The 27978-nt window shown below is 46.1% G+C and overlaps 1 protein-coding gene across 4 annotated transcripts; it reads left to right on the top strand.

Annotated features, from left to right (window-relative positions):
- The first annotated feature begins 246 nt into the window (after nt 1–246).
- On the top strand, nt 247–27978 carry BFAR (bifunctional apoptosis regulator). 4 transcript variants are annotated; one of them, XM_032327817.1, is made up of 9 exons: nt 248–475; nt 4281–4373; nt 14491–14827; nt 16189–16393; nt 17229–17398; nt 19525–19669; nt 23359–23532; nt 24981–25183; nt 26680–27978. In XM_032327817.1, exons 3-9 carry the CDS (start codon nt 14565–14567, stop codon nt 26870–26872), a joined length of 1353 nt encoding a protein of 450 aa, XP_032183708.1. In that variant the 5' UTR covers nt 248–475; nt 4281–4373; nt 14491–14564; the 3' UTR covers nt 26873–27978. The 4 variants fall into 4 exon arrangements, with proteins under 4 accessions (XP_032183709.1, XP_032183708.1, XP_032183707.1 ...); XM_032327816.1 differs by lacking the exon at nt 4281–4373 and having other exon boundaries at nt 249–475; XM_032327818.1 differs by lacking the exons at nt 4281–4373; nt 23359–23532 and having other exon boundaries at nt 247–475.

The following is a 27978-nucleotide window of genomic DNA, read 5'->3' as shown; positions in this document are numbered from 1 at the left end:
TGCACATGAAACTCCAGCCAAGGTCCTGGGATTTTTCTGCATGAGATAAGGAGTCAAAAAAAAAAAATTATGGGGACCGCAGTGAGATCTTATAATATTGAATTTCTGGGTAAAGCTATTCCCTCCCGACACAGAAACAGCCTAGCGGACGGCCAAACTCTGAAACCAGCCTTACCCTCTGGCTGTTAACGCTAGGGTTCTAAGTCTGGCCCTGGAGAGTAAAGGGCGGGACCAGAGATGGCACGCATGCGCCGAAGTCCTCGGCCCGGGCGTGGCCGCTCTAGGCAGCGGGGAGGTCGCGGGGTTGAGAGGGTTGGAAGAGTGCTGTTTCTCCTCTATGGTCTCAGGCCGGGGGCTCGCTTCTCCGCAGTCAGTCCTCGGCTACTTCCGGAAGTGAAGCGAACGCCTTCTCCTCTGCTTCCGCGGCGGTCCGGGAGGCGGCGGGCGGCCAGGTGGGCCGGGAAGGAGCCGAGTGGTAAGCCCCAGCGTGGCGGGGGAGGGAATGGGGGAGGCCCGGGCTCGATTTCGGGGCTGCGTGTGGAGGACGGCTATGGGAGACGGGTCAGAGGAGGTGCCCTGGGCTCCTCACCCGGGCCCGGGTCCTGGGTACCCGCGGTCCCGGCCACGAGGCACGGATCCCCGGGTGGTCAACTCCCCCAGTCCCTTCACGAGAGCACCACGTCGGCATGGCCGGTCGCCGGGTCTCGCCTGCGTCCCCTCGAGGGTCAGGGTCGGAGCCGGCGACTCCAGGACCTCCTGGGGCGCGAGGCAGGGAGCATCGGCTTCCATACACCGTGGAGGAAGGGGGGGACTTAGGGACGCCCACCCCTCAGGAGCCCCTGCCGCAGCCTCTGGCCGCGCGTCGGGAATTGATCAGGATCCTGATAGACTGAACTTCGGGTCTGATGGGCCAGGCAGTTCCTGCCCCACAGCGAAGCGATTGCTCCCGTTATAAAACAGGGTAACAGACGCGCACAAAAGGGAAAGTGAAACCCCAAAAGTCGCACTGGGGTTAAGCTAGAACCCAGCTCTTGTGATTCCGAGCTCACGGCTCCTAATGGAAACTTGTGCAAAAGGGAGTTTTCTTTAAAAGAAAAAAATAATAATAAAAAGGGGTACATGAGACTTAGATTTTGTCTAACTGAGGATCTTTGGCGGGGCAGGAGGCCCTGTCATTACCCAGGGCGGCTGCCCCCCCTCCCCAACTTTGGTGGCGGGGAAAAAGAGCCCAGACGCTGTCATGCCCTCAGCTGTCGCCGTTGGGTCCTCCCCGCTAAAGCCCATTGGTCGGTCCTTTGGAGGGTGGTCTTGATGTCATCCTCGGAAAGGCCAATAGGAAGAAGTTTTACTCTCTTCCCGGGGCACGTCCCAGAGCCGGCGCAGAGTGCACGTGCGGAGTTAGGTTGTTTGGTTTGTTCTTGTGAGGACTGTTTTGTAAACAGCCAGTCTGGGTGTCTGATGTGTGTGTTCTGCGGTTCGCTACCTGTCTCCGTAAACATGTGGGGGAAACGGTGCTCTAGGGCCCGGCGCTGACTTTACTAACATAGCTGGCGCTCAGTATGTGCAACTATTAGTAAGTCCTCTATTCAGTAGACTCTGAGTACCTATGGACAGTTTGTCATTTAAACCTCCTTCAGAGCAGATACTGGTATCTTGAACTTATGAATGGGAATGAAGAGGCTCAGGAAGAATAAATGTGAGCCGTTTGGAACCCACATCTCTCTATGCCTAAGAACATACCTTTTTAAGTATACAAGACTCTCCGTGGAAATTACAGCCTGGGAGGTGAAGAAACACACACAAATGAATGTTATGGTAATGCGCAGAGGCAGAAAGGATTGACTTGAGTATGAGGAGAGTTACTCATTAAAGACTTTCAAGTGCCAGGGGATTTGGATCTTGTCATTTGAACACCTTCGACCCAGTGATGTTGCGGAGCTGCATTACAGAGGACCGGAACAGTGTGATACGGGAAAATGCCCAAGGAGCAGGAATTAAGAGATGGGACCAAAGTGTCGTCTGTGACTAGATGAGTAGTAGGAGATAGTTACCATAATAGTAATAGCTAACATTTATGTTGCGCTTTTGTGCTGGGCACTATTCTGAGTGCCGTGCATATGTCCTTTTAATCCTATCAGCACCCCTTTCAGTAATGTGGTATTAATATCCCCATTTTACAGGGGCGCCTGGGTGGCTCAGTGGGTTAAAGCCTCTGCCTTCGGCTCAGGTCATGATCCCAGGATCCTGGGATCGAGCCCCACATCGGGCTCTCTGCTCAGCGGGGAGCCTGCTTCCTCCTCTCTCTCTCTCTCTCTCTCTGCCTACTTGTGATCTCTGTCTGTCAAATAAATGAATAAATAAAATCTTCTTTAAAAATCCCCATTTTACAGATGAGGAAATTAAGGCACAGAGATTAAGTGACTTGCTGGAGGTCACACTGTGAATTTGTGGAACTGGGATTTAAAACCAGTCATTCTGCCTCCAGTCTTTGTGCGCTTATTAAAAAGTTTTGTTTGGGCTCCTGGCTGGCTCAGTCCACAGAGCATGGGACTCTTAATCTCAGGATCAAGAGTTCAAGCCCCACCATGGACATGGAGCCTGCTTTAAGGGAAAAAAAAAAAAGTCATTAAAAAGTCGCATTGGTTTGTTGGCAGGACATAAAGATTCTCAAATGATAAGCTCAGAACTATGAGCTTGAGTTTTGATTCGGGCACTGGTCCGAGGAGAGATTGGAGAGAAGAGGAAATGAGATTGGAAGTGTTATTTAAACTTTATATTTTGCTCACACCTTACTCAGACCTTGTTTGAAGTATATATTTAGGTATATGCATTTATTTATTAGTATGTAACAGCTCTCTAGCCCCCAGCTTCTGTGTATATAAGACTCTCCTAAGGAACTTGTTTACAATATATGTTCCTGGACCTCTCTCTAGGTTATCCTTATTCAGGTTCACCAAACTTCCAGGTGTTTTTTCAGAAGTTCTAAAGAAATTACTACCATAGGAGTTAGATACATGTTGATTTGATTTCCATCTAAAATATCCAGAACCTATCTTTGTGCCGGCTACTTCAGGAATGATGAGAGAATTCTGTAGCTAGATACCTGATCTTGAGCTCAGGATTTGATTGGAGAGGGAAAGACTACTCAAACTGATAATTGAAGTATGCTCACTAACCAGTGTTTTTTTTTTAAATCACGTTATTGGACTTCTATGGCATTTAACACAGGACAGGTCATTAAGTATATGCCACATAACAGAAACAAAAGCGTCTCATGGAAAGCCAGGACACCTGTCAGTATGTTCTCTTGCCCAGCACCGCTCAGGATCAGTAAATCATGCAGCCTCCAAGTCCAGGCAGCAAGTCAACCTCCTGTGAGCTAGCTAGCTACCTTTCCCCTAGTAATTTCTGACTCCTTCCAAAAAGAAATCTTCTGGATGAGAGTCGATATGGTAAGAGCCCAGAAATGCTTCTCTTGTAGTAATGAACGCCAGTTTCTGCAGGCTACAAGAAATACACATGATATTCTCTTTTTATTGCCGTTTCTGCCCCCGGCCTGCTTACATTTGGACACATTTCTTTTTATTTCATAGTCACCAGATGTGTGCAGTCACTCTCTTTAAAATGTCTGTAGTATTCTGCCAGTGTTTATAGTGTGTCCCCAGAAGCACACCTATTTCGTTCTTTCTTTTTTTTAAGTTTGTTTATTTACTTAAGTGATCTCTACACCCAGCATGGGGCTGGACCTCATGATCCTGAACTCTGGAGTCACATGCTCTTCTGCCTGAGCAAGCCAGCGCCCCTCTCACCCTATTTCTGTTGTGACTGTTCCTGCTTATTTCATGGAAACTCAAGCTCACCCTAACAACCATAAGCTGGAGTTGATGTTCCAAAATGCAGTGTTGTCATAGCCTAGTTTATTTCCTTCAGTTTGGACTTCTCAGCTTTGTAGTAGCAGCATAAAGGAGCAAATTAGTCCTTTGAACCATTAACCATTACTAACTACTTTGTTGGAATAATGTAGTGTTATGAGGTCAGGCTTTAACTCAGACCATGATTCAGCACCTGGCTCTGCCCTATGTTAATGAGGCCTCCATTTTCTCATCTTTAAAATGGAGATGAGAGTAATAATTATCTCATAGGATTACCTTTCACATTATAGGGACTCGGTAAATATTAGCAGTTGTCATTATTCTTTGTTGCCACATAACATGTAATGAAAAGAAATAAATAGCCCAAGTAAAGGCCCATATGAAGCCAGAATGTTTCTATTCTTGCAGTGAGACGTCCTTGCGAAGAAATGATTGAGATCATATTTTCAGGCTGGAATTCCAATAAATTAGCCCTCCAAAGGATTATTCCTAAAACGTTAGGTATGTACTATCTTTAGAACTTTTTGTTGAATAAAGAGGTAATTATCTACCATGGAACAAAGTAGTTTGAAGATTATAACTTTTTAAAGATTTTATTTATTTATTTATTTGTCAGAGAGAGAGAAAGAGAGCAAATGCAGGTAGAGGCAGAGAAGCAGGCTCCCTGCTGAGCAAGGAGCCCAATGTGGGACTCAATCCTAGGACCCTGGGATCATGACCTGAGCCGAAAGCAGTAGCTTAACTGACTGAGCCACCCAGGCGTCCCTGAAGATTATAACTTTTAAGGAGTTAACAGTCATTAATGTGAAATCTTTATACGCTAAGGGGAAAAATTCTCCACTTAAACTCAGAATCAGTGGCTTCTTTTTTGATAAATCCAATGCAGATTACTGTATTAATTGCTGTTGGGGTGACTAAGGAATCCAATAGGTGACACCAGTAATGTCAGCTCCTTCCAGAGAGTAGCCCTCTAGATGAAGCCACAGAGGAGTACTTGAGCAAATCAAACAGTTGCCCCTCCATGGGAGCAGTAGCCAAGTTCCTTGCAGGTTCTTTAATCACTCAGAATAATTGGGAGATGGTTTATATCCAGCCCTTCTTCTTCCTTCATTGATTTTTCAGGCAACTATAGCATGTCGGTTAGGCGTTTCTTTGGGGAAACATAGAAAAGGTTACAGTGATAGAGATCTTGCAATTGCCCAAGTCGGCAGACTGTGATCATTGTTTCCTACCAGTTGTGCCAACAGACCAAGCCCATGGACATTTTAGAAAAGGTCAACTATACAGTTTGTTCATGTCATATTTTACATATTCATGTTTTCCAAAACTTCCTGCCATTTCTTGACACTGAAATTTTAGAGATGGTATTTTCCTCAGGAAGTAATAGCTTTGCAAGTGTTTTAAAAGTTCCATTGGTGAGCGCATCTGTGTGGCTCAGGTCATGATCTCAGGGTCCTGGGATCGAGTCCCGCATCAGGCTCTCTGCTCAGCGGGGAGCCTGCTTTCCTCTCTGTCTCTCTGCCTGCCTCTCTGCCTACTTGTGATCTGTCTCTGTCAAATAAATAAATACAAATTTTTTTTTAAAGTTCCATTGGTGAGATGTCAGAACAAGTTGTCGATTATATGGCATGAGCCTGGGGACAACTTTTGAGGTTCCTCCTCACCTACACTGTATGAGAAGTGTCCCACACCTGAATGGGGAAGAAGAGACCATGCTACCTCCTGACGGTGGCCGGGAGAAGCATGAGGCACAAACAAATCAGCTGCAAGAGAAAGGGAGCGGGGGATGACAGTACAAAAGACTGTCGCCCCGAACAACTCCTCAGTCCGTATTTTTTAGATAAAGACAATAATCAGCAAAGGAGCCGAGGAAGGCTATACGTTAATCATATGCTGTGTAGATAAGCAAGAAGGAATAAGGGTTATACATTGATTATAAGTCATAGATAAGCAAGGAGAAAAGCAGAATAGGTCTGGTCAAGCAGTATAAAATTGATAGTTGAGCAGGCCCTTCAAAGGGCGCATCTAATTAGCCACAGGCGCTCTCCGGGGAAGGGGAGATAACGGGAAAATGTCCTGCCCTTGGCCGGTGGGGCATCCCCAGCTGCTCGGCTTCAAGGACACATACTGTACTCTCCTGCAGAGGCCTGTTGCCGGTACATGTTTTTCTTAAGGCCATATCTAAACATGCTTGATGGCTAATACGATTTCTTGTAAGTTATATTTTAAGTAACACATTGTTCTGAGGGACAGTTATAAGACCACATTTACCAAACACTTCCTGCGTGCTGCTGTCTCCTTCATGCTTAGGACAGCTTTGTGAGGTTGTTGGTGGTGACCCCATTCCTTATGTATGCTAATGGGAGACTTAGAGAGAATGACTAATTTTCCCACAATCCCATAGCTCATAAATAGTGAAGCTGCGATTCAGAACCTGTCTTCTGATTTTAAAACCAAAGTGTTCTGTTAAATGGTGCAAATAAACGTTAACTCTTTTTTTTTTATTAAGATTTTACTTATTTATTTGACAGAGAGAGAGATAACAAGTAGGCAGAGAGGCAGGCAGAGAGAGAGGGCGAAGCAGGCTCCCCACTGAGCAGAGAGCCCGATGTGGGACTCAATCCCAGGACCCTGAGATCATGACCTGAGCCGAAGGCAGAGGCTTAACCCACTGAGCCACCCAGGTGCCCCTAAATATTAGCTCCTATGGGAAAAAGGAAATTACACTGATTCTTAGCACCAGGAAGTAAATAACCCCAAAATATTGAACCAGGTGTCTTAAAGGCCTGTACTAAATATTTGATACACAGACGAGCTCACAGGCTCTCACTGCATTCATTTTGACCTTGGTCTCTGAGGGTATGATGAGAATAAAGCCAACTTTAAATTTTCAGACTTGCCCTCAGATTTATCCAGAGCCTTTCACCTATGGAATCTATTGAACAGGGATATCTAGCCTCTGATTGTAAAACAGAATAGAAGCAGTAATGTAGAAGAGGTTATGGAAGACCTCCGAGGCACTTTCTCAGCAATTATGATAAACAACCCGCCTGCGAATCAAGAGACAGGGAAGCTGTTTGCTGATAGAACTTCTTAAGCTTGCTAGCCTAAGACCAGTTAACCTAGAAACCTCATGTGCTTGTCCATAGACTCTGAAGGCATCAACTACGGGAGAGGTCACGAAATCACAGATAATTCACACAAATATGCCTTAGGTCAGGAAGTAAACAGAAATGAGGAATACAGGTGGGTGAGGGGTAGCAAACCTAAGCAGATATGCCCTATCTGAAGGTTGTAGCTACCGAGTTACTCAGCTCAGGCTGAGTCTTGTCACTCCGTATGACGTCCCAATCTTGCCAGATCTTTTGACGTTTTTCAGCAGAAGCCAGGAGTCTGGATTTTTATGTGAAATCAGATTTTTTTTTTTTTTTAACACTGTACTAATTCAAGAGAAGGGAGAGAGGAGCAGGAAGGAAAAAGACAGTGAGGGAGAGAGGGAGGAAGGAGCAACACCATGTGAAAGCCTGTCCAAAGGCCAGATGTCACCACAGTGGAGTGGTGGCTGCCCATGTGGAGAGGGTTCCAGGACACAGAGAGTGGAAGCTCACGGCAGTAATACTGCCTTACCTTGGAAAGGCTCACCTGGGTTCATTAGAACCACTCTAGGAAGCAGAGAGCTGTAGAACATTTAAAACGTCTTTATCCTGGGGGTGGCTCGGTCGATTAAGTGTCCAACTCTTGATTTCAGCTCAGGCTGTGATCTCAGGGTTGTGAGATCAAGCCCCACTTCAGGCTCTGCGATCAGCAGGGAACCTATTTGAGATTCTCTCCCTCTCCCTCTGCTCCTGTTTGTATTCTCTCTCTCCCTCTCTCTCTCTCTCTCTCAGATAAATAAATCTTTAATGGGGCGCCTGGGTGGTTGGGCGTCTGCCTTCAGTTCAGGTCGTGATCGCGGGGTCCTGGGATTGAGTCCCATGTTGGGCTCCTTGCTCAGCGGGGAGTCTGCTTCTCCCTCTACCTCTGCCCACTGCTCATGCTCTCTCTCTCTCTCTCTCTCAAATAAATAATTTTAAATATATATATATATAAGTCTTTATCCTGGGGCTCCTGAGTGGCTCAGTCGGTTAAACCTCTGACTGCTGGTTTTGGCTCAGGGTCAGGAGATGGAGCCCTGCCTGGGGCTTCACTCTCGGCAGGGAGTCTGCTTGGGATTCTCTTTTCTGTCTCCCTCCCCCTCTCTTCCTTCCCACCACAGGGGTGTGCATGTGCACTCTCTCTCTCTCACACAAAGAAATAAGATCTTTTAAAATGAAAAAAACAAACAAACAAACAAACAAAAACACTTCTGTATGCTGGTGGTTAAACAGTAGGTTTTCACTTTCTTTGGATTTTTTTGATCCTTTTTTTTTTTTTTTTTTTTTTTTTAATTTTTTTATTTATTTGACAGAGAGAGATCACAAGTAGGCAGAGAGGCAGGCAGAGAGAGAGAGAGGAGGAAGCAGGCTCCCTGCCGAGCAGAGAGCCCGATGCGGGACTCGATCCCAGGACCCTGAGATCATGACCTGAGCCGAAGGCAGCGGCTTAACCCACTGAGCCACCCAGGCGCCCTTTTTTGATCCTTTTTGAGAACCTAATAAAAACTATAGATTTCCTTCATGTTACACACTCCTCTGCACAAATACATCCTGGCCTGTAATTTGAGAGCACACACACACCTCTTGACGTGCCTCTGCAGCCATCAGTTCAAGACCCAGAATTTTTTTTTAATTTTATTTATTTAATTGACCGAGAGACAGAGAGAGCACGTGACTGACTCCGAGATCCTGACCTGAGCCGAAGGCAGACACTTAACCAACTGAGCCACCCAGATGCCCCTCACCCATTGGCCTTTTAAAACTAGAAGGTAAAAGCTGGTCCTTACCTTACCAGCTCTGAAAGTTTATTTCTCACAAGAGGAAACAAACCACACAATGGCATCTAAAATGTATTTTTAAGTCATATTTTGAAAAGCTGAAATGGCCACTAACTTGGTCTTGAGATAGTCTTTAACAAACTAGGAACTGCACAGACTTTGATTACCATGGAATCATAGTAATCGCTATAGGAAGAACGCTAGTTTCAGCGTTAGTTTGCCCTCAATTCAAATAGTGAAAGCTAACAGAAAGAGTGTACATTTTAACCAAAGTTACTTGATCTTTTGCTATTTCTGTCTATCTGCTTTTGGGTTATTTCCATGAGGGAAAGCAGCACTTTCAGAGGAATAAGTACCTCTTAAGCGATAACATGTAGTTCAGACACCAAAGTCCCAAGCTGTGGGGCCACACCCCTCCTGCCATGACCATGATTAAAGGCCTCTGAGAAAACCAGTGTTCTGGAGGATGTTTTGGGCTGTTCTCTGTAAACTCGGCCCACAGCAGGCACTGTGAGAGGGTTTTGCTGTCTCTTTTTTTTAAAACATTTTATTTATTTATTTGACAGAGACAGTGAGAGAGGGAACACAAGCAGGGGGAGTGGGAGAGAGAGAAGCAGACTCCCTGCTGAGCAAGGAGCCCTATGCAGGGCTCAATCCCAGGACCCTGAGATCATGACCTAAGCCGAAGGCAGATACTTAATGACTCAGCCACCTAGGCATTTCTCTTTTATTTATTTTTTAAAAGATATATTTTGTTTATCTGAGAGAGAGAGAGCGAGTGCCCATGAGCGGGGGGTAGAGGCAGAAAGAAAGAGAGAAGCAGGCTCTCTGCTGAGCAGGGAGCCTGATGCAGGGCTCGGTTCCAAGACCCAGGATCATAACCTGTGCCGAAGGCAGACGCTTAACAACTGAGCCACCCAGGTGCCCTGGGTTTTCTGGCTCTTTCTGAGTTCCTTCACAAGTAAGCATTAGAATGTCCCTGTTGCCTACTGTCTTCTCTCCCTGTCTCCAAGGCTCCAGAGAGTCATTCCACTGTCCACCCCCTGTGCCCTGTTCCCGGGGATACACTTTGGTTTGTGTTTAAGCTCACGTGAAATGACAGGTGTTAATTACCTAGTTCAGAATTAAGGGGGAAGAACGCCTGAGTTTGGAAAAGTCTGCGAAACTGCAAACAGAGACAAGTTTGAAATGACAGGTTGAATACCACAGAATTGAAGAGTACAGCAAGCCCCTGGGGCTGAGTCATTCTGAAGAGCTCTGGTTTCTGAATAAAAATTTGGGTCTTGGGGTGCCTGGGTGGCTCAGTCAGTTAAGCGTCTGCCTTTGGCTTGTGTCATGATCCTAGAGCCTTGGGATCGAGCCCTGCATCGGGCTCCCTGCTCAGCAGAGAGCCTGCTTCTCTCTTTCTTTCTGCCTCTACCCCCCGCTCATGGGCACTCGCTCTCTCTCTCTCAGATAAACAAAATATATCTTTTAAAAAATAAATAAAAGAGAAGTGCCTCAGTGGCTGAGTCATTAAGTACCTGCCTTCGGCTTAGGTCATGATCTCGGGGTCCTGGGATCGAGCCCTGCATGGGGCTCCCTGCTCTGCAGGAAGCCTGCTTCTCCCTCTCCCGCTTCCCCTGCTTCTGTTCCCTCTCTCGCTGTGTCTGTCTCTGTGAAGTAAATAAATAAAATCTTTTTAAAATTTTTTTTAAAAGCAAATAAATAAAAGGGTAATTGGTAAGAAATAAATTTCAAATATTGTCATTTTCTGCAAGTCACTCTGAAATGCATGCTTGCCCTCATTCTTAACTCCCAGCTACAGTTTTGTGTCTCCAGTTGCTTACTAGACAATTCTACTTGCAAGTCTTATCATCACGTCAAACTTAAGTTTTCTGAAATTCCACTTCTTTCTAAGATTGGCCCCATGTGCTCACAGTGACCCATTTCTATCACAAGTAGCTTTCTTCCCTAGCTCTGACACATAGGCAGCATCTTTGATCATTCCTTCTCTCTAGTCATCAGAGCCCATAAATTATTTTCTTTTTTCTTGAAGATTTTATTTTTTTAAATTTATTTGACAGAAAGATCACAAGTAGGTAGAGAGAGGGGGAGGCAGGCTCCTCACCGAGCAGAGAGCCGGATGCGGGGCTCCATCCCAGGACCCTGAGATCATGACCTGAGCCGAAGGCAGAGGCTTAACCCACTGAGCCACCCAGGTGCCCCATAAATTATTTTCTAAACATCTCTCAGCTACATTGATCCTTTATCACCTGTCATTCCTTTGCTGTTTTCATTTTTTGTCACCTTCATCCCAGAAGTGATAAACATTTTACTTCTAAGCTATCCTAGTCTGGCCCTCCTTCCTCAGGGGATTTATCATCCTTAAGCACAGCTTTGCTGATCTCATTGCCCCAGAAACCTTTATGTGTTACTCTTGGCCCACCTGTCATTAACTAGGCACATAAGACCCGGAATCAGACCTGTAGCTCTGGGTCACTCGCGGCTCCCCATGGAGACTCTGACAGCAGTGCCCAAGTCAGGCCCCTCTTTTCTGAGCTCCTGTCCAGTCCTCACTGGGAGCCTCAGGATCTTTCCTCTGACCCTGAATCCAGATGAGATCCTAAATGTACGTAAAGGGCCTACCCAATGCCTAGCTCGTAGGAGAGGCTCAATAAATGGCAGTGGTTCGGGGGGCCTGGTTGGCTCTGTTGGTTAAGCGTCTGCCTTTGGCTCAGGTCGTGATCTCAGGCACCTGAGATCAAGCCCCATGTCAGGCTCCTTGCTTGGCAGGAGTCTGCTTGTCCCTCTCCTTCTGCCCCTCCGCACCCCTACTCATGCGCTCAATCTCTGTCTCTCAAATAAGTAAAACCTTTAAATAATAATAATAATAATGAGCAAATAAATAAATAGTATTGGATCAATTATTATTTCCTGGGATAATGTTCTCATGGTAGTTGTTTAATCAGCATTAGCCAGATAAAGGAACTACTTTAGCGCAATGATTCCTTTTTCTAAAAAACTGGATAAGATCTCCCACTTCCTTAACAATTTGAGGAGACAGCCCAAAGGAAAGCACTTAGGTATTTTTTTAATGTTCCTCAAAATACAAATAATAAATATGACTGATTATCAGAAATTATTTAATTTGTCATTAAGAATATTTATTTGAATTCTTCCAAAAAGAACAGTTTTGGGGTTTTTTAAGATTTTATTTTTAAGTAACCTCTACATTCAGCATGGGGCTCTAATTCACAACCCCGAGATCGAGAGTCATATGCTACACCAACTGAGCCAGCCAGGCACCCCCCAAAAAAAGTTTGGGCCTCTACAGAAATTGTTCCCCTGTTTTCTGTTACTTATTATTGTGAATAGCATATTTGTTTAATTACTATATTTAAAAATTTTATGTTATATTTAATCTTCTAACTTTATCTTTACCTAATTATCTTTTTAATACTGATGAGGAATCTCTATTCCACTTTAACACTGAGTTTTAAATTCAGTTGTGTTTATTCTTTGAGTTGAAGGGGAAAAGATCCGAAGTGGACTCTGCCCTGAGCACCAGCTGTTGCTGGGTTCGGTCTCAGGACCTGAGATCGTGACCTGAGCAGAAACCAAGAGTCAGTCGCTCCACTGACTGAACTACCCAGGTGCCCCCAGATTTGCTTAAAATTTAGTGCTCTGTGTAAGTATTACGCATCACTCTGTAAAACGTGATACAGTTCCAGGCCCCTGGGTAACTTAATCACTTGGGCATCCAGCTCTGGGTTCCGGTTCAGGTCATGATCTCAGGGTCCTGGGATTGAGCCTAACGTCAGGCTCTCTGCTCAGCGGGGAGCCTGCTTCCCCCTCTTTCTGCCTCTGCTTGCCTCTCTGCCTCCTTGTGATTTCTCTCTCTCTCTCTCTTTTTTTTTTTTTAGTTTTATTTATTTGCTTGGCAGGCAGAGATCACAAGTAGGCAGAGAGGCAGGCAGAGAGAGAGAGGAGGAAGCAGGCTCCCTGCAGAGCAGAAAGCCTGATGTGGGGCTTGATCCCAGGACCCTGGGATCATGACCTGAGCCGAAGGCAGAGCCTTTAACCCACTGAGCCACCCAGGCACCCTGTGATTTCTCTCTCTGTCAAATAAATAAATAAAATCTTTTAAAAAATCATAAAAATAAATAAAATAAGTAAAAGGCCATACAGTTCTCATGGCTGTATTTGAAAAGCAGATGAATTGCTACTTTACATGGTTTACTTACCACATGCCAGACTCTGGACAAGGCACTTCACTTGCCTTTTCATGTTTTATTCTTAAACCTTCTCCATGGGGCTAAATGCTATTACCACCCCCACTTAAACACGAGGAAGCTGAGTCTCCAAGAAGTCCAGTCCCCGCAGCTAGTGAATGGCAGAGGGCACAAGGCAGCCCAGCCCTGGAGCCAGTTTCCTAACCACTGCACCCTGGAAAGTGGAAAGAGTCCTGTCTGCGTGACCACTGTGGGTGATTGACTTCCTTTGTCTTCACAGTATCCAGGTGGAGAAACCCTTACCCGCCAGCACCTCCACTGTTGTAATGCCAGGGACAGTGTGAATAATCATTTCCTCAGCGCCCGTTGACACCATACACCATCCTTGCCACTTTACTTTCAAAGTCTCTGATGCTCACAAGAAGCCTTGAAGCTTTCTGTTAACCACCATTTCACCACTGAGAACACAGGGCTCAGAGAGCTCAAGTAACTTAAACATAGTCACAGAGCACGTGATCAGAGAGCTGGGATTCTACCTCCGTGGTGTTCTACACCATACTGCCTCTCCATAAAACAATCTCCTAAGATCCACATAAGGAAGAGAAGAGCATGGTCTTTTGCTCTTTGCTTATCGGCAACATTACCATGTTCCTGTGGCGCTAAATTGGCCAAGTCCAGAGGGCGTGACGTTTTCAGACTGATGTGGATTGAACCCCAGGGGAGTTGACCTGGCACAGGGCATTTCAGAAAACAAGGGTTCACTCACTTTTTTGGTACTATATCTGTGGGAGCCTCTGCAATCACATGTTTATGAAATAATTACCTAGCAAGAAGGAAGATTTTTTTTTTTTTTAAATAAAAAAAGGCTTTATTTACCTGAAGGACATCAGTTTTGGCCACCTCCAGACATTTTACTGGCCCAAAAAAGCTGTTGTTGTTTTGTTTTTTAATCATACATGTGAAAGGACTTGAGAAACTTAATTGGGAAAACTGAGGCCAGAGGAATTACATTTTTCTAAGTAAGTTAGTGGAAGAGAAGGATCTAGAACTCCCCACCGCCCCCCAAGTCCATCAAACTTTCCACTGCATTGTTTCACTTCACCTGATTTTCAGAAGTATGACAGAGCAGAAAGAAATTCAGCGAGGTTTATTTGGTCTATAGAATGTGAATTTTTAGACATTGTATTGGTTACCTTTAAAAATTGGCTTTAGTGCGCCTGGGTGGCTCAGTGGATTAAAGCCTCTGCCTTCGGCTCAGGTCATGATCTTAGAGTCCTGTGATCGAGTCCTGCATCTGGATCTCTGCTCGGCGGGGAGCCTGCTTCCCTCTCTCTCTCTCTCTGCCTACTTGTGATCTCTCTCTCTCTCTCTGTCAAAAAAATAAATTTTTTAAAAAATGTTTTAAAAATTGGCTTTAATAGAATGGCAGTAATCTCAAACACCTGCTAAACTAGTTGTCCTAGTTCTGTTGTTGTCTTTTTTTTTTTTCTAGATTTAATGATGCTCTGCAACATTTTTCTGAGTCTGAAGCTTTCTGTGCCTGTGGATCTCAGAATTTGCTAAGAGATGGAGGAGCTTCCGCACAACGATCTGAACACAATGACCCACGAGAACGGTGACCCCCTCCAGAGCACCAGCCCTCAGATTTCCGTTAGTGAATTTTCTTGCCACTGCTGCTACGACATCCTGGTTAACCCCACCACCTTGAACTGTGGGCATAGCTTCTGCCGGCACTGCCTAGCTTTATGGTGGGCCTCTTCCAAGAAAACAGAGTGTCCGGAATGCAGAGAAAAATGGGAAGGTTTCCCCAAAGTCAATATTCTCCTCAGGTAATGCTCAGTCCATATCAGTGGCGCATCCACTTGCACAGTGTGTTTTCTCTTCATGGGAGCGGCCATGTTTGAGGGGGCCAGATGTGCAGAGCTGCCACCCACCGTCCCCACGCTGTGGTCGTCCTAGATCTAGAACAGTGTGAGTCAGGGGGCTCAAGGACTGCAGACCCATGGTCCTCACAGGGGACCATGACCTGTTACTGTTTATCACAAAGGGGAAAAAAAAATTCTGGGTATCAGACCATTGCTTATAATCCTTTGTCATGTAACACTTTTTATTGATTTGTTTCCACCAAGGACACCCTAGGTCTAACAGAGAAAGTGGTATAACTGCACAGTTCTGTACAAATCACTGTGATGCTAATTTTCTTCATCTTTGACTAAACTCTGTTCCAGTGTTCATATCAGTAGCGGTAGCTTCTCATGCATAGTCTTGTAAACAAATGGCAAAACCTTTCAGATGGTAGGTTCTTTTCTGCTTCTGCCCATAATATTTATAATGTACCTGTGAGGTCTTGGAGGCTAAAATCCTTGCTCTCCTTCTCTTGCCTTCTTGCCACCAACAGAGTACCAGAAAGTTCCTTGAAAACGTTAACCTAACATTCCCTTTTTCATCGGAGATACATTTACAAACACTTTGCTCTCACATGTCAGCCTGGTTTACCTGAAGGTTGATCTTAAATTGTAGGAAGATTCTCTGATTATGTGTAATTAAAAATGGGGAGCCCTATAGTAGGACTTAATGGCCTTCCTCTTACTACTCAACTCCACGTGTTTTCTTTTTTATGAATTAATTTTTAATAACATAAGCAATACATAGATACCTTCAATTGTTTATATTCTTTTTAAAAATAAATTAGAGTTACTACTGACAAAGTTAAATAAAGACCCCATTTTGCCATCCTTTCTTTTTTCCCCAGAGTCATTTCAGTTATGACTTAGTTATGATATCCTTCAGATTTTTAAAAATATTTTTATACGTATGTGTGCCAGTAGGAAATGCAAACATTTCCTCACATCAGTGGTGGTTCTGCAGTTTACTATTTTCATTCCACAATATGTATGTCTTAAACTTTTCCATCTAGATACAAGTGATACCCAGTAAATTCATTTTTAAAACCATGTAGCATTCCATTCTGTGCAAACAGACCATGTTTTTATTTGACTATTTCTCTAACCACGGACCTGTAAGTTGTTTCTCATTTTTTGCTGTTACCAACCTTCTTATCCATTCTTCTAAAGTGCTTGTATATTATCAAATATCAGCTGTTAGTTTGATTTTAACCTCTAAATATTATAAGATTTAGACAAACAACTGTCTTGTGACTTTTTTTTTTTTTTTTTACTATTCTCCATAGGGATGCCATTGAAAAATTATTTCCTGATGCCATTAAAAAGCGACATGAAGACATTCACCTGAATAATGACATAGTCCAGAGTCTTGCAGCCTTTCAGAAATACGGGCACGATCAGGTTCCTTTAGCTCCAAACACGGGCCGAGCGAATCCACAGAGAGGCGGGGGATTCTTCTCCGGGGTGCTCACCGCTTTAACTGGTGTGGCAGTAAGTTTATCAGTGTGTTTCTCTACCCCCTGGCCCTCACAGTTTCCACTGAAGTCAGTCCCGTTGAAATTGATGGCGTACCTCGTGTGATGATTCAGTGCACGTATCGAGATCAGCCAGGTCATGTGATTCTTCGGGGCTGCTGCGTCCACACGTAGTCCCCCTCACATTCAGAGCTCAGTTATTGTTAGCTTTATTCCATTTCATGCTCTTCATAACCTCTGCAGTAGCCACCGTTATTACTCTCATTTTATCTCTTCATTTCTTTTTATTATTATTATCGTTATTTTTCACATAAGCTCCATGCCCAGCATGGGGCTTGAAGTCATGACCCCGAAAGCAAGAGTCACCTGCTCTACTGACTGAGCCAGCCAGGTGCCCCTGTTGTTCCCATTGTAGAGGTGAGGAGACCAGTGCAGGAAGGTATTAGAGCTGGGATGCAAGACCATGTCTACTTTGATGGTCCAGTGTCAAGCACAATACTTTACTAACACCCCATGGAGAGACAATCTTCTTTTCGGTTCCATGCTACAACAATTTAAAAGTTACACATTTTCCAGCAAAAAAGGCACATGATAAGTCCATTATCTTGGCCAAGATGTTGGGGTCAAGGGTGCAGTGCTGAGTTCTGTTCCCTCATGTCCTCACCCTGAGCAGTGAGAGCCCCCCCCCCCACCGCCCCGGGAGTTCTGCTCCCCGGCTCTCTTTGCTTCCTCATACTGGCGTGGCATCACTCCCTCCGTGCTCAGCCCCTTCCCTCCCCTGCCCCACACTGAGATGGAGAAGCCGTCCTCCCTGACCTTTCTGTGTGTTCCGGGCCCTCCCTCTTCTCCAGGTGGTTCTGCTCGTGTACCACTGGAGCAGCAGGGAATCTGAGCACGACCTCCTGGTGCACAAGGCTGTGGCCAAGTGGACAGCAGAAGAAGTTGTCCTCTGGCTGGAGCAGCTGGGCCCGTGGGCCTCTCTCTACAGAGACAGGTTTTTAGCGGAAAGAGTAAATGGAAGGTGAGAAGCAAGATATTCTGACATTTTTTTTAAGCTGCTTTATTGAGATATAATCCACAGACTATAACATTCACCTATTTAAAGTATGCAACTCATGGCATTCAGTACCTGCACGGATGGCTGCAGCCATCACCCCAATCTAGTTTTAGAACATTTCATCACCCCAAAAAGAAAGGTCTTCCTCTTGCCAGCAGTCCTCATAACACCCCCTTCCTTCCCCGGCGACCACCGTTCTCCTCGCTGTCTTAACGGATTTGCCTGTTTAGACTATTTCAGATAAATGGAACCAGACACTATTCATGACCTTTTGGTTCTGGCTTTTTCACCTCGCAGAATATTTTCAAGGTTCATCCAAGTTGTCACAGGTGTCCATGCTTCGTGCATTTTTATGGCTGAGTAATATTCTGGTTTGCGCTTAACCCGCATTTTATGTGTCCCTCCTTCCATGGCTGGACACTTGGGTTGGCTCCATTTGGGGGCTGTTACGAGCAGTGCCTCTGTGATCCTTGGTGTGCGGGTTTTTGTGTAGACCTGCCCTTTCAGTGCTCTCTTGGAGTGGAATTGCTGGGTCATGAAGTAAGCCCTTCTGTTTAACTTTCTGAGGAGCTGCCAAATTGTTTCTCCAAAGCAGCTAAGCCATTTTATGGTATGATATTTTGTTTGTTGCTTTTTGATTATAAAAGAAGCAGGTATTTACTAGTTCCTTAAAAATAAGGATGTAGAACTAGAAGGTATCGGAAGTGAAACAGCATCAGAATTCTACTCCTCAGGGAAGACCACCATTGTCATCTTTCTGGACATCTCAGATTTTTTTTCCATGTTTATAGAGAGGTACACATAAAGGTGTATTATTTATTTGTCTAAACTGAAAGTATAATATACCAAGCAGACCTGTGTTTATATGTGTGTCTGTATATATGCATGTATGTGTATGTACTGGAGTCTATTTTAAACTGATCTCTACCAGAACAGATCTGGGTTGTTTCCTTTTTCCCGTTCCAGGCAATTCCAAGCAATGTCGTAGGAAATGCTCTGATACAGGGAACTCCCACATCCAGTCGGCAGCCTGTGGGGAGGCCTGCCTCTGCCCATCAGCAGATCCCCTCGCCCTCACCCCCTTCCAGAGCACTGTCCATCTTTATTGGAGTCTTTCCTTCCCCGGAGGGACTGTGTAGGGATAGTACTTAGCTCACCACGAAGTGCTAAGAGGGGCCACAATCTCCTTGTCCCGGATGGCCGTCTACTCACTGCCCTCTGAAGCTGGGTTTTCAGCGTTTGACCCTCCTTTGGGAAAACCAAATGCTCCCACTTGAATCATCTGTTTTTTGTAAGAATTAGCACCTCTCCCCAATTGTGGTTTAAAAAAATTCTTTTTCCCTACCTAGTTAATACATCCCTACCTTAATACATCTTTGCGTGATCGCCTGCCTTCCAGAGGATAGATTCCTAGAACTAGAATTTCTGGGTCAAAGCACATAAACCTTTCCAACTTTGATAAATGTTTCCAAATACCCCACGAAAGGACACCAGTCTCCATCCCTCCACTGGTGTACCTGCGGGGCTCTGGTTAGGGGCGTGGTTAATGATGAGTGATTGTTGAGGTGAAGTCGTGTTTTTCGATGAAAGGGATCAGACGAGGGAGCTACCATCATTTGTCTTAAATCACTACCCCCAAACAGCTACTCTCAAAATCAGAACATCTTATTGGATTTCCTTCCAAATTTTTTTCCCATAGATACACATTTTGAAAACCAGGGTAGTATGTGAGAGGTCAGCCTACATATCGGGCAAGGGGGCAGGAATCAGAGACGAGGTGCGAAAGAGACCAGGCTGTGCCTTGGCTGGGCCACTATATTCCTCCAAGCTATTTTTTCAGCCACAAAACGGCCATCATGCCACCTACTGGGCAGAATTGTTAAATGGATCAGTGATGACTTGCGCAGGTGGTTTCAGAATCACTAATTCAGTGGTTTGCTGTTACTACTGTTGTGTCTTATACTAAGTGAAGTGTCAGCTTACTCAAGGCTAAAGCATTTGTGCTGATAGGATGCAAGACTGACTGTGAGTTTGCCTCCTGTACATAATCTCAAAAGCAATCTCCCCCTGCTGCTCCCCCTCCCCGACAGGTTGCTTTTAACCCTGACAGAGGAAGAATTTTCGAGGCCGCCATATACCATAGAAAACAGCAGCCACAGAAGAGCCATCCTCCTGGAACTGGAGCGTGTCAAAGCCCTAGGTGTGAAGCCCCCTCAAAATCTCTGGGAATATAAGGTGAACTCTTCATTTTTTTTAATCAAGAAAAATACAGAGAATAGCCTCTCTCTCATCTGCATGCCCACTGCTTAGGAAAACATCACAGCCACCCCTCAACCCCCCAGCTCCCCACCCTCCTGCCGCTGAGCCGGGGGTCCTTACTGGGCACGTTCCCCTACCTGTGTCAGGGGGTTGCATATGCAGGTACAAGGAGTGTTGTTTCACGGGCCCCTCACCTTCACGGAAGGCCCATGAACTGAGCATTCCTTCTGCAAGTAGCTTTTACCTCTCTGGCCCCAGTTCACTCACTTTCTCTTTCAAGCACATGCTCGTTGAGGCCTTGTCCTGTCAGTGAACCTGGGGTTCTTTCCATGTTTGCTGTTAGAAACAGTCCTGCTCTGGAAATTCTTTGGACATTCTTATGCTTGATGTTACATACTGAGGAACGGGCTTGCTAGCTCCCAGGCAGTACACATCTCCAGCCGTATGAGCTGCAGATAAGCCTTTCTTCACCGTGCCTGCACCACAGAGAGGATTTCAGCAAATACTGGACCGTAAAACTAACACATTTTATTATAAAATAGACTTAGAGCCTAAAAAAGGCAGCATGGAGAAAAATAATTACAAATGGCCCATAAGTCCACGGGAAAGAATTCTCACTCATAATTAAAGAAGTGCAGACTGAAGTAAGTAGATGGTGTCGTTTTCACCTGTCTGGTCTTGTCAGGGATAAGAGCATCATAATCAAAGGAAAGAGACACTCATGTGTTCTGTGCATCCTAAATCTGGTGCAGTCTCCGTGGAGAGGAGTTTATCAATAACTTAAAATTTAAACCATACCTGTTTGTGACCTGTGGCGTCACTTCTTTGTGCTTAGAGCACAGGCAGCCTGGTCTGGGGGTCAAGGACAGGGTGGCCACGCTCCTCACTGGGCTCCTCCAGGGCACGCTGGCTGTGGGCCAGCAGCAGGCACCTGGGCTCCATATGCCCATCTCCACCTCAGTCAGTGACTTCATAGAGTCACAGTGAGAACTGCTCTGAGTCCCCAAACATCGTTCAAGGAGACCCTTACCACCACATCGTTGGTAATAGCAGCTCGTGGAAAACCAGCGAAGCTGGTTAAGTGAGGAGGGCACAGCCGTACGTGCAGCCATTACAGAAGAAGGTAGGAGCTGGGGGCTCCGGGTGTCCCGGTAAGGAACAGAGCCCAGGTCACACTGTTAACTGCAAATACAGAAAAGCACGTTGGAAAGTAGGCACATTTGTATGTATCTTTATGTTTGCCTATGCAGAGAATATTTGTGGACGGATACACACACTGTTAATGTTTTCATTCTGGGGATTGAGACTTGGACAGAAGGGAGAATTTTATTTGTCAATACGTTTCTGTGCCATTTGGAAAATGTTGTGTTGACTATGTACACATAGTATTTTAAAACTAAAAAAACACTCGTTTCAGAATTTTTGAAGAATGGGCATAGAGGTAGCAGGTTTGTTGCTTTTTGCATTACTGCCGACCCTTTATTTAAAATACATAAAAGTAATCTTAATATTAACCCAAGCCAATGGGAATGCAATTCTAGACCCAGGCAGAATCTTATCAGTTGGCTCCTTCAGATCTTCAAGGCTGCCAGCACACACACCTCCCCGCCTCCCCGGATTTGGCCATTTGACAGTTCTCCAATGTGATAAGATTCTTCCAGCCGTAGTGTCCGGGTGTAATTCCTGTTCTCATTAGATATGGGAGAAACAGCTCCCCATTGAAGTGCTCTCATCATAACCCCCTTACAGGGTGGTGGCTTTTCCTTCCTTTCTGATAGGAAGTAGCCAAGCATGCGCACTGGTTCAGCACTCACACTGACCCCAGACCCACAAACAGGTCACCTGCTCGTCTCCCTCTCCCTTGTACTAACCGTGATGTGGCAGGCCATACTCTTGACTTGATTTCTGGGACCATTTCTCCTTTAGATCTTGAATGCTGGACAAGAACAGTACTGGCGCCAAGGCAATTGGTTGGTGGGGGTGGTGAAGAATTAAAAAAGTCTTAAATAGTTTGTGATTTGTGACCCCCTCCAACAGACCACAGTGCAAAAACAAGTGTATAGTTTATCTGTGGTATTCACATTTCATGGAGAGGCAAGATTATGGGGAAAAAAAAAATGTTTTTAAAAGTCTCCTTAAAAGGGGATAATAATAAAAAAAAAAAAAAACAGGTTGGGAAACATTTTTGAATGATGAATTACATGTCTATTTCTCACCTACCTTAGGCTGCAGTGATATTTACTATGGAAAATTTCAAACATACGTAAGAGTAGGATGACAGTACAGAACTGCCAAGTACCCTTCCCAACTACGGCAACTTACAGTCATGTGTATTTCCGTGGTCCCCCCACCTACTCCCTCCCCTGACTTTTGAAAATCTAAGATACCTTATTTTTCATAGGTAAATATTTCATTGTGAATCTCTAAAAAGTAAAGACCCCTTTAGAAACAAAACTGGGGACATCTGGGTGGGTCAGTCACTTAAGCATCTGTCTTCAGCTCAGGTCATGATCCCAGGGTCCTGGATCGAGTCCCATGTCTGGGGCCCCCAGCTCAGTATGGAGTCAGTTTCTCCCTCTCCCCTTCCTCCCCCCCAACCCCTCAACTCATGCTCTCTCTCACTCTCTGTCTCCCAAATAAATAAATATAATCTTTTTTTAAACTTTAAAAACAAAACTTAATTCCCTGATATCAAATAACTTGTCAGTATTTAAATGTACTGCATACTTTTTTTTTCTAGTCCATTTGTTCGAAACAAGGTCTACATTTGGTTATCGTGTCTCTCAAGTCTCTTGTAGTGTATGGATTCTCCCTCCCTCTTTTCGTTACCCTGCATTTATTTGTGGATGAAACGGGATAGTTTTGGCTGTAGTTTCCCCACATCTTGAATTTGGCTGATTGTCTCTCTGTGGTGTCGCCTGACGGGTTCTGCTGTCTCCTGCATATCCCATAATCCAGTAGTTAAATCTGGAAGCTCGCATTGGTTTAGGTATTTGACAAGACTTCTTCCTATGTGGTGATGTCTTCTTCCATCAAGAGGCTCATGATATCTGATTGTTTCTTTCTGACGGTGGCTGCCATCATGACCATTGATACTTTACTTGCAAAATGGTGATACTGTGATTCTCTCATTTCTTATTTTTTTTTTATTGAGAGAGAGAGAGAGAAAGCACACGGTAGGGGCAGAAGGAGAGAGAGGAAGAATCACAGGCAGACTCCCCGCTGAGCATGAAGCCCGATGCAGGAGCTCGATCTCACAACCCTGAGATCAGGACCTGAGCTGAAACCAAAAGTTAGATGCTTAACCAACTGAGCCACCCAGGTGCCTCTAAAGTAAACATTTTTAAGGCTCTTTGATACGGTTTACAAAATTGTTTTCCAGAAAGGTTGGGTTTTACTGGCAGTGCCTAGGAGTACGCATCCCAGATCCCCACAACCCCTCCTACAAAAGCCATGGAGAAAGACTGGGTCTTTATTAAATGTAGCCCAACATATTGATACCTGGACTCTTCTTGCCGTCCATCCATCCATTCATTCATTCATTCATTGTGAAAACTACACAAGAAAGGTTGATGGCAAAGGGTGTAAGACTGTGGAAGGAACACAGGTGGGGAGCTGGCCACCTCTGTTGTAACGGGGCCCTGTGTCTGCCTTGTCCTCTGCAGGCTGTGAACCCAGGCAGGTCCCTGTTCCTGCTATATGCCCTCAAGAGCTCCCCGAGACTCGGTCTGCTGTACCTCTATCTATTTGACTACACGGACACCTTCCTACCCTTCATCCACACCATCTGCCCGTTGCAAGAAGACAGTTCTGGGGAGGACATCATCACCAGGCTTCTGGTAGGTCTACAGAGCGCCATGAACGGAATTATTCTGCCTCCTCTCAGTGTGGTCTGGAATTGGAGATGAGACTGTAGCTGTCAGGGAAGAGCCAACAGCACCCAGCCTTCATTTTTTCTTGCAAGGAGGAACCCTGCAAGAGAACATAAAATAGACCCTCCCCGCTTCCAGAAGCTGGTTTTATTTACTGCATTACACACAGCAAGAGGGGCTACTCTCTGGACCTGAAACATTTAGAGGGGAAGAAACAGCATTGCTTTTGTCCTAAAAGAAGATAGCCTAGGTCTGGATTGCCCAAGGGTTAGATCTGCAGACCTTCCAGCTTGGCCACCTGTCTGTTAAGAGAATCCCCAAAGGATGATGGTTTATCCTCCCACAGGGCAGGGTAAGCATCCATCCCAGTGGCCTCAGGAAAGTAAGCCTCATCCACCTCGGTGATGGGAGTTGGCACAGCAGCCGACCACAGGCCCCTGGCAGGGATAGTTGCCCACCTTGGCTGTCGTGTCTTCAGTTTGATAGACGGAGTCCTCCAGAATTGCTGGTGGATCCCACTCAGTGATTTCGGTGTATCTGGTTGGTCATTTCAGGTGATGTCCTTCGCATGGCTGCCCTCGGAGCAGTCCCTGTGATCTGTTGAAATCAAAAGTCACATGGTTATAGGAATTGTCATGTGATCCAGACCCATAAATATTAAAACAGGATTCCAAAATCTCCAAAGACCCTTTTTAAAATACTTGTCAAGCATCTCCCTAACTGACTTGAGCCTTGGATGTAGTTTAAAGCCTGCTGATAAGCCGCTATGCATAGTGTTTATCTCATTACCCCGTTTCCTGCTGTTTACCTGTCCTCACTGCACTGCAAGCCAGAGGCCTTCCTACCCTTTCATTCTAACAGGCCCCAGCAACCCCTGCTCACTCAGCACACTCACTTTCTTGCAATATGTAGTTTCTGTAAGCCTTCTGGATGCCTCCGTGAGTTGTTTAAATGCTCTGGTTAATCATTTGCTAATATCTGTAGTTAGGGCTTTTTATTTTCCCCAAAATTACTTTTTCAAAGTATATGTTTAATTTTCCCATGATCTGTTATCATTCCAAGGCAGCTAAGATGTCAAATTTAGAAAATTGTCTGAGTTACCCATGCAGTGAGGAAGAAATTTAAAAACTGTCCTAATTTCAATTCATTGCAACCTCGTTATTTATAACTTATGCTTGGATTTTTTACTTCCGGGTTTCCCCCGCATTCCATACATGTGAAGCATCTCTCTTCCACTTCTTTGATAACATTTGTCCGGTGTAAGATTAGTTACTACAAGGTGAGCTGATGGTTGGGAATTTCCTGTTACGTTGTTGGGTATGTGGGGGTTTTCACAAATGTAAAGTTTTCTGTAAAAGTCAATCCTCACAATTTTTTGTGTGTCCCCTGGTGCTTATTTTGATGTTATTTGAAAGGATCTTAGAGAGCCCACGTGGAAACAGTGGAGAGAATTCCTCGTCAAGTACTCCTTCCTTCCGTACCAGCTGATTGCCGAATTCGCGTGGGACTGGCTGGAGGTCCATTACTGGACGTCCCGGTTTCTCATTGTCAATGCCATGCTGCTCTCGGTTCTGGAATTCTTCTCCTTTTGGAGGATCTGGTCAAGAAGTGAACTGAAGTGAGTGTGTTTTTACGTTGGAGATGGTTGGACCAGCGGGCGCTGAGAAAGACTTTTACCAAGTGGCGGAAGGGTCCTCTTTGAAGTAGTGGGTGAACGGGAAACACTCCTTGGGCCCCGGTGTAGAAACACTGCTTAAAGCAGCGATTAGGAAACAGTCGTCACGTTCGGGGGTGGAGAGGTTTTCGTGGCGCTCAATATTCAAGAGTGTCTCCATGTGTCTTATCTCCGTGAAGTAACACACCGTGTACTTCTGGGGGTCGGGGTGTGCATGAAGGACCATAGTAAGGAATACGTACTTTATGGAAAGGGCACAGTGGTAGAGCATAAAGAGATCTGGTGAGGAATTCATAGTCCTGAGTTCTAATCCTTCCACTGATCAGGACAGTAATCGCTTCTTGGGATTAATGCATGAAATGAGAGCCCTGGGCTAGCCATTCAGAGTCGGGACTCTTGGTTTCCTGTGATCGAAACCAGCCCGAATCGGCTTTCCCAGACTTCCTGCACGGCTGGACCCAGAGACCTAAACGCTGTCGTCAGGACTCACGCTCTCCCTCTCGGAGCCCTGCTCTCAGCTCTGTTGTTCACCCTTAGGCAGCTCTCTCTGCTCGGGGCCCGTGGTCACTCCGGGCACAGATCGGAGCAGCTTAGCAACCCCGCTGGAGGGAGCACACTTCTTTCCCCACCGCACTTACAGTCTCGGGGCTCCCGCTCCTTCGCTCTGACAGGCCCCGCCTGGGTCCCATGCCCACCCGGACCCATCACCAGTGCCGGGGTATGTCCTTGCCCACCAGCCAGGGGCTGCTTCAGCTCCACCGAGACCACATGGAAGAGACAGGGGCAGGCGGCACCAGAAGGAAAGCTCAGAAAGTGTTTCGGGGGGGGGGGGGTAGCAGGTGGTTTCTGGGCAGGCAGAAGTAACACAGCCGCACGCCAGCATCCTCACAGCTTTAAACATCCCATGACCCACAGAGTTCTTGGCCTCGTGAGTCAGTAACAGCCCTCTAAATAGCCCCCAGACCTGACAGGAACCTCCTGTTGATATATCAGGCTCACGGTTCATTCACACACACACACACACACACACACCCCACTCCCAGCCCCTAGCTCTCTGCTGGGCGCTGCAGATGTTTTGGTAAGGAAAACAGACAGTCTGGACTCTGCAGGCCTACAGCCTCACAGAAAAGACAGACATTAAACACATACAAGCGTGACTCAGCGCCCAAGCAGGTGGGGCTGTCCTGGGGGCAGGGGCGGGGGGTCCTCCCCCACTGTGGGGACCAGGGCCAGGCACAAGCCGCAGGCCCCATCCTGGGAGCTGAGGATGCTTGGTCAGGCAGAGGCACGCCTCAGGCGTCAGGGCCGGGAAGGAAGCCTCTGCAGCTCCGGCAGCCGGGCTCCGTGCTGCGGGGAGGCCCGGGGCCCAAGCCCTTTGGCGCCATCGTTAGAAACGGCATCACGACCCCACCTCTCAGATGCTTCTCTTCTTTTCACAGGACTGTGCCTCAGAGGATGTGGAACCATTTTTGGAAAGTATCAACACAGGGGCTTTTTGTGGCCATGTTCTGGCCCCTCATTCCTCAGTTTGTTTGCAACTGTTTATTTTACTGGGCCCTGTACTTCAACCCAATTATTAACATCGATCTCGTGGTCAAGGAAGTCCGACGGCTGGAAACCCAGGTGTTGTGACTGGCACTGCCCAGGGCCTGAGGGACTCTTCCAGCCTCCTTGACATCGGAGCACTGATGCTCGAGCGGGAGGGTGGGGAGGGGGGAGCAGACTTCCTATTTCTACGCCTCGTGAACAAGGTGCTGCTTTGTCTGTCAGAGGCTCCACCAGGTCCTCTCTCCCTCTGCCTGTGGCATCGTGGCAGCAGGAACTGACAGCCCAGAGCTCGGCCGACACAGCGGCATCACCTCCCAGCCAGCCGCCCTCCTCACAGAGACCAGGGAGGCCTGGTCCACCGTGGCTCTCAAGGACCCGGGTCCCCACGGGTGCAGTGTGGTGACAGTAGAAGGCTGCCACGTCAGTGATCCCGCTGGACAAAGGCTCCCAGCGCGAGTTGCAGCCCAGGGCTGAGCCAGAAACCTGGCTTGTTGGGGCCAGGCCTGTCCCCTAAGGCGAATTTAGGAAAAAAAACAGGAGAAGATTTTGTCACAGGCGTAGACAGTTGCACATGAGCAATACAGAGGAAAAGCCCAAATCTGATGGACGATTCTGGATTATGAAAGAGTTGCTAGAAGGTTTGTCAGAGTGAAGCGTCTGAAAGGATTCCGTGTGAGAGCACACTGGCATCAGATTTCCCACGAATAATCGCTGCGAGTCTGGATTCCTGTCGGGCAATAACAGAGAGTAACTCACGCGGGGCTGAGCTGCCTCGGTGCCACTTACAACGATTGTCGTGCGGTTGGTTTGTTTTGTTTTCAGGAATTTAATATCCAGGATAATCCTTTTGTTCAAGGAAACGTTTTGTACATTGACCTCGCACTGTATGATCTTACTGTCCTGTTCTCATGTATAAAACAGCAAGTATAATTACACCAAGTGCTGTCATTGTAAATACGGATGAGATGAAGCAGGGCCTTTTCTTTCCTTCCAGTGTAAAGATAGCAGGTGTGGACGGGAGCCGCCCGGAGATCGGCCCCGCAGAGGTAAGCTTGCGCCCAGTGTTGTTTGATGACTCTGTGAACCCTTCATTTATTCTTTGGACCTTTGGAAGATTTCCCTCAAACTTTGCACCTGAAAGTTTGAAGCAATCACTTGAAAGCAAAATAAAGATTTTTATATAGATAAAA

This window comes from Mustela erminea, chromosome 20, assembly GCF_009829155.1.
Source record: "Mustela erminea isolate mMusErm1 chromosome 20, mMusErm1.Pri, whole genome shotgun sequence".
NCBI classification, from domain to species: domain Eukaryota; kingdom Metazoa; phylum Chordata; class Mammalia; order Carnivora; family Mustelidae; genus Mustela; species Mustela erminea.
Note: the sequence above shows the minus strand (reverse complement) of the source record. Positions and strands in the feature narration are given on the sequence as shown.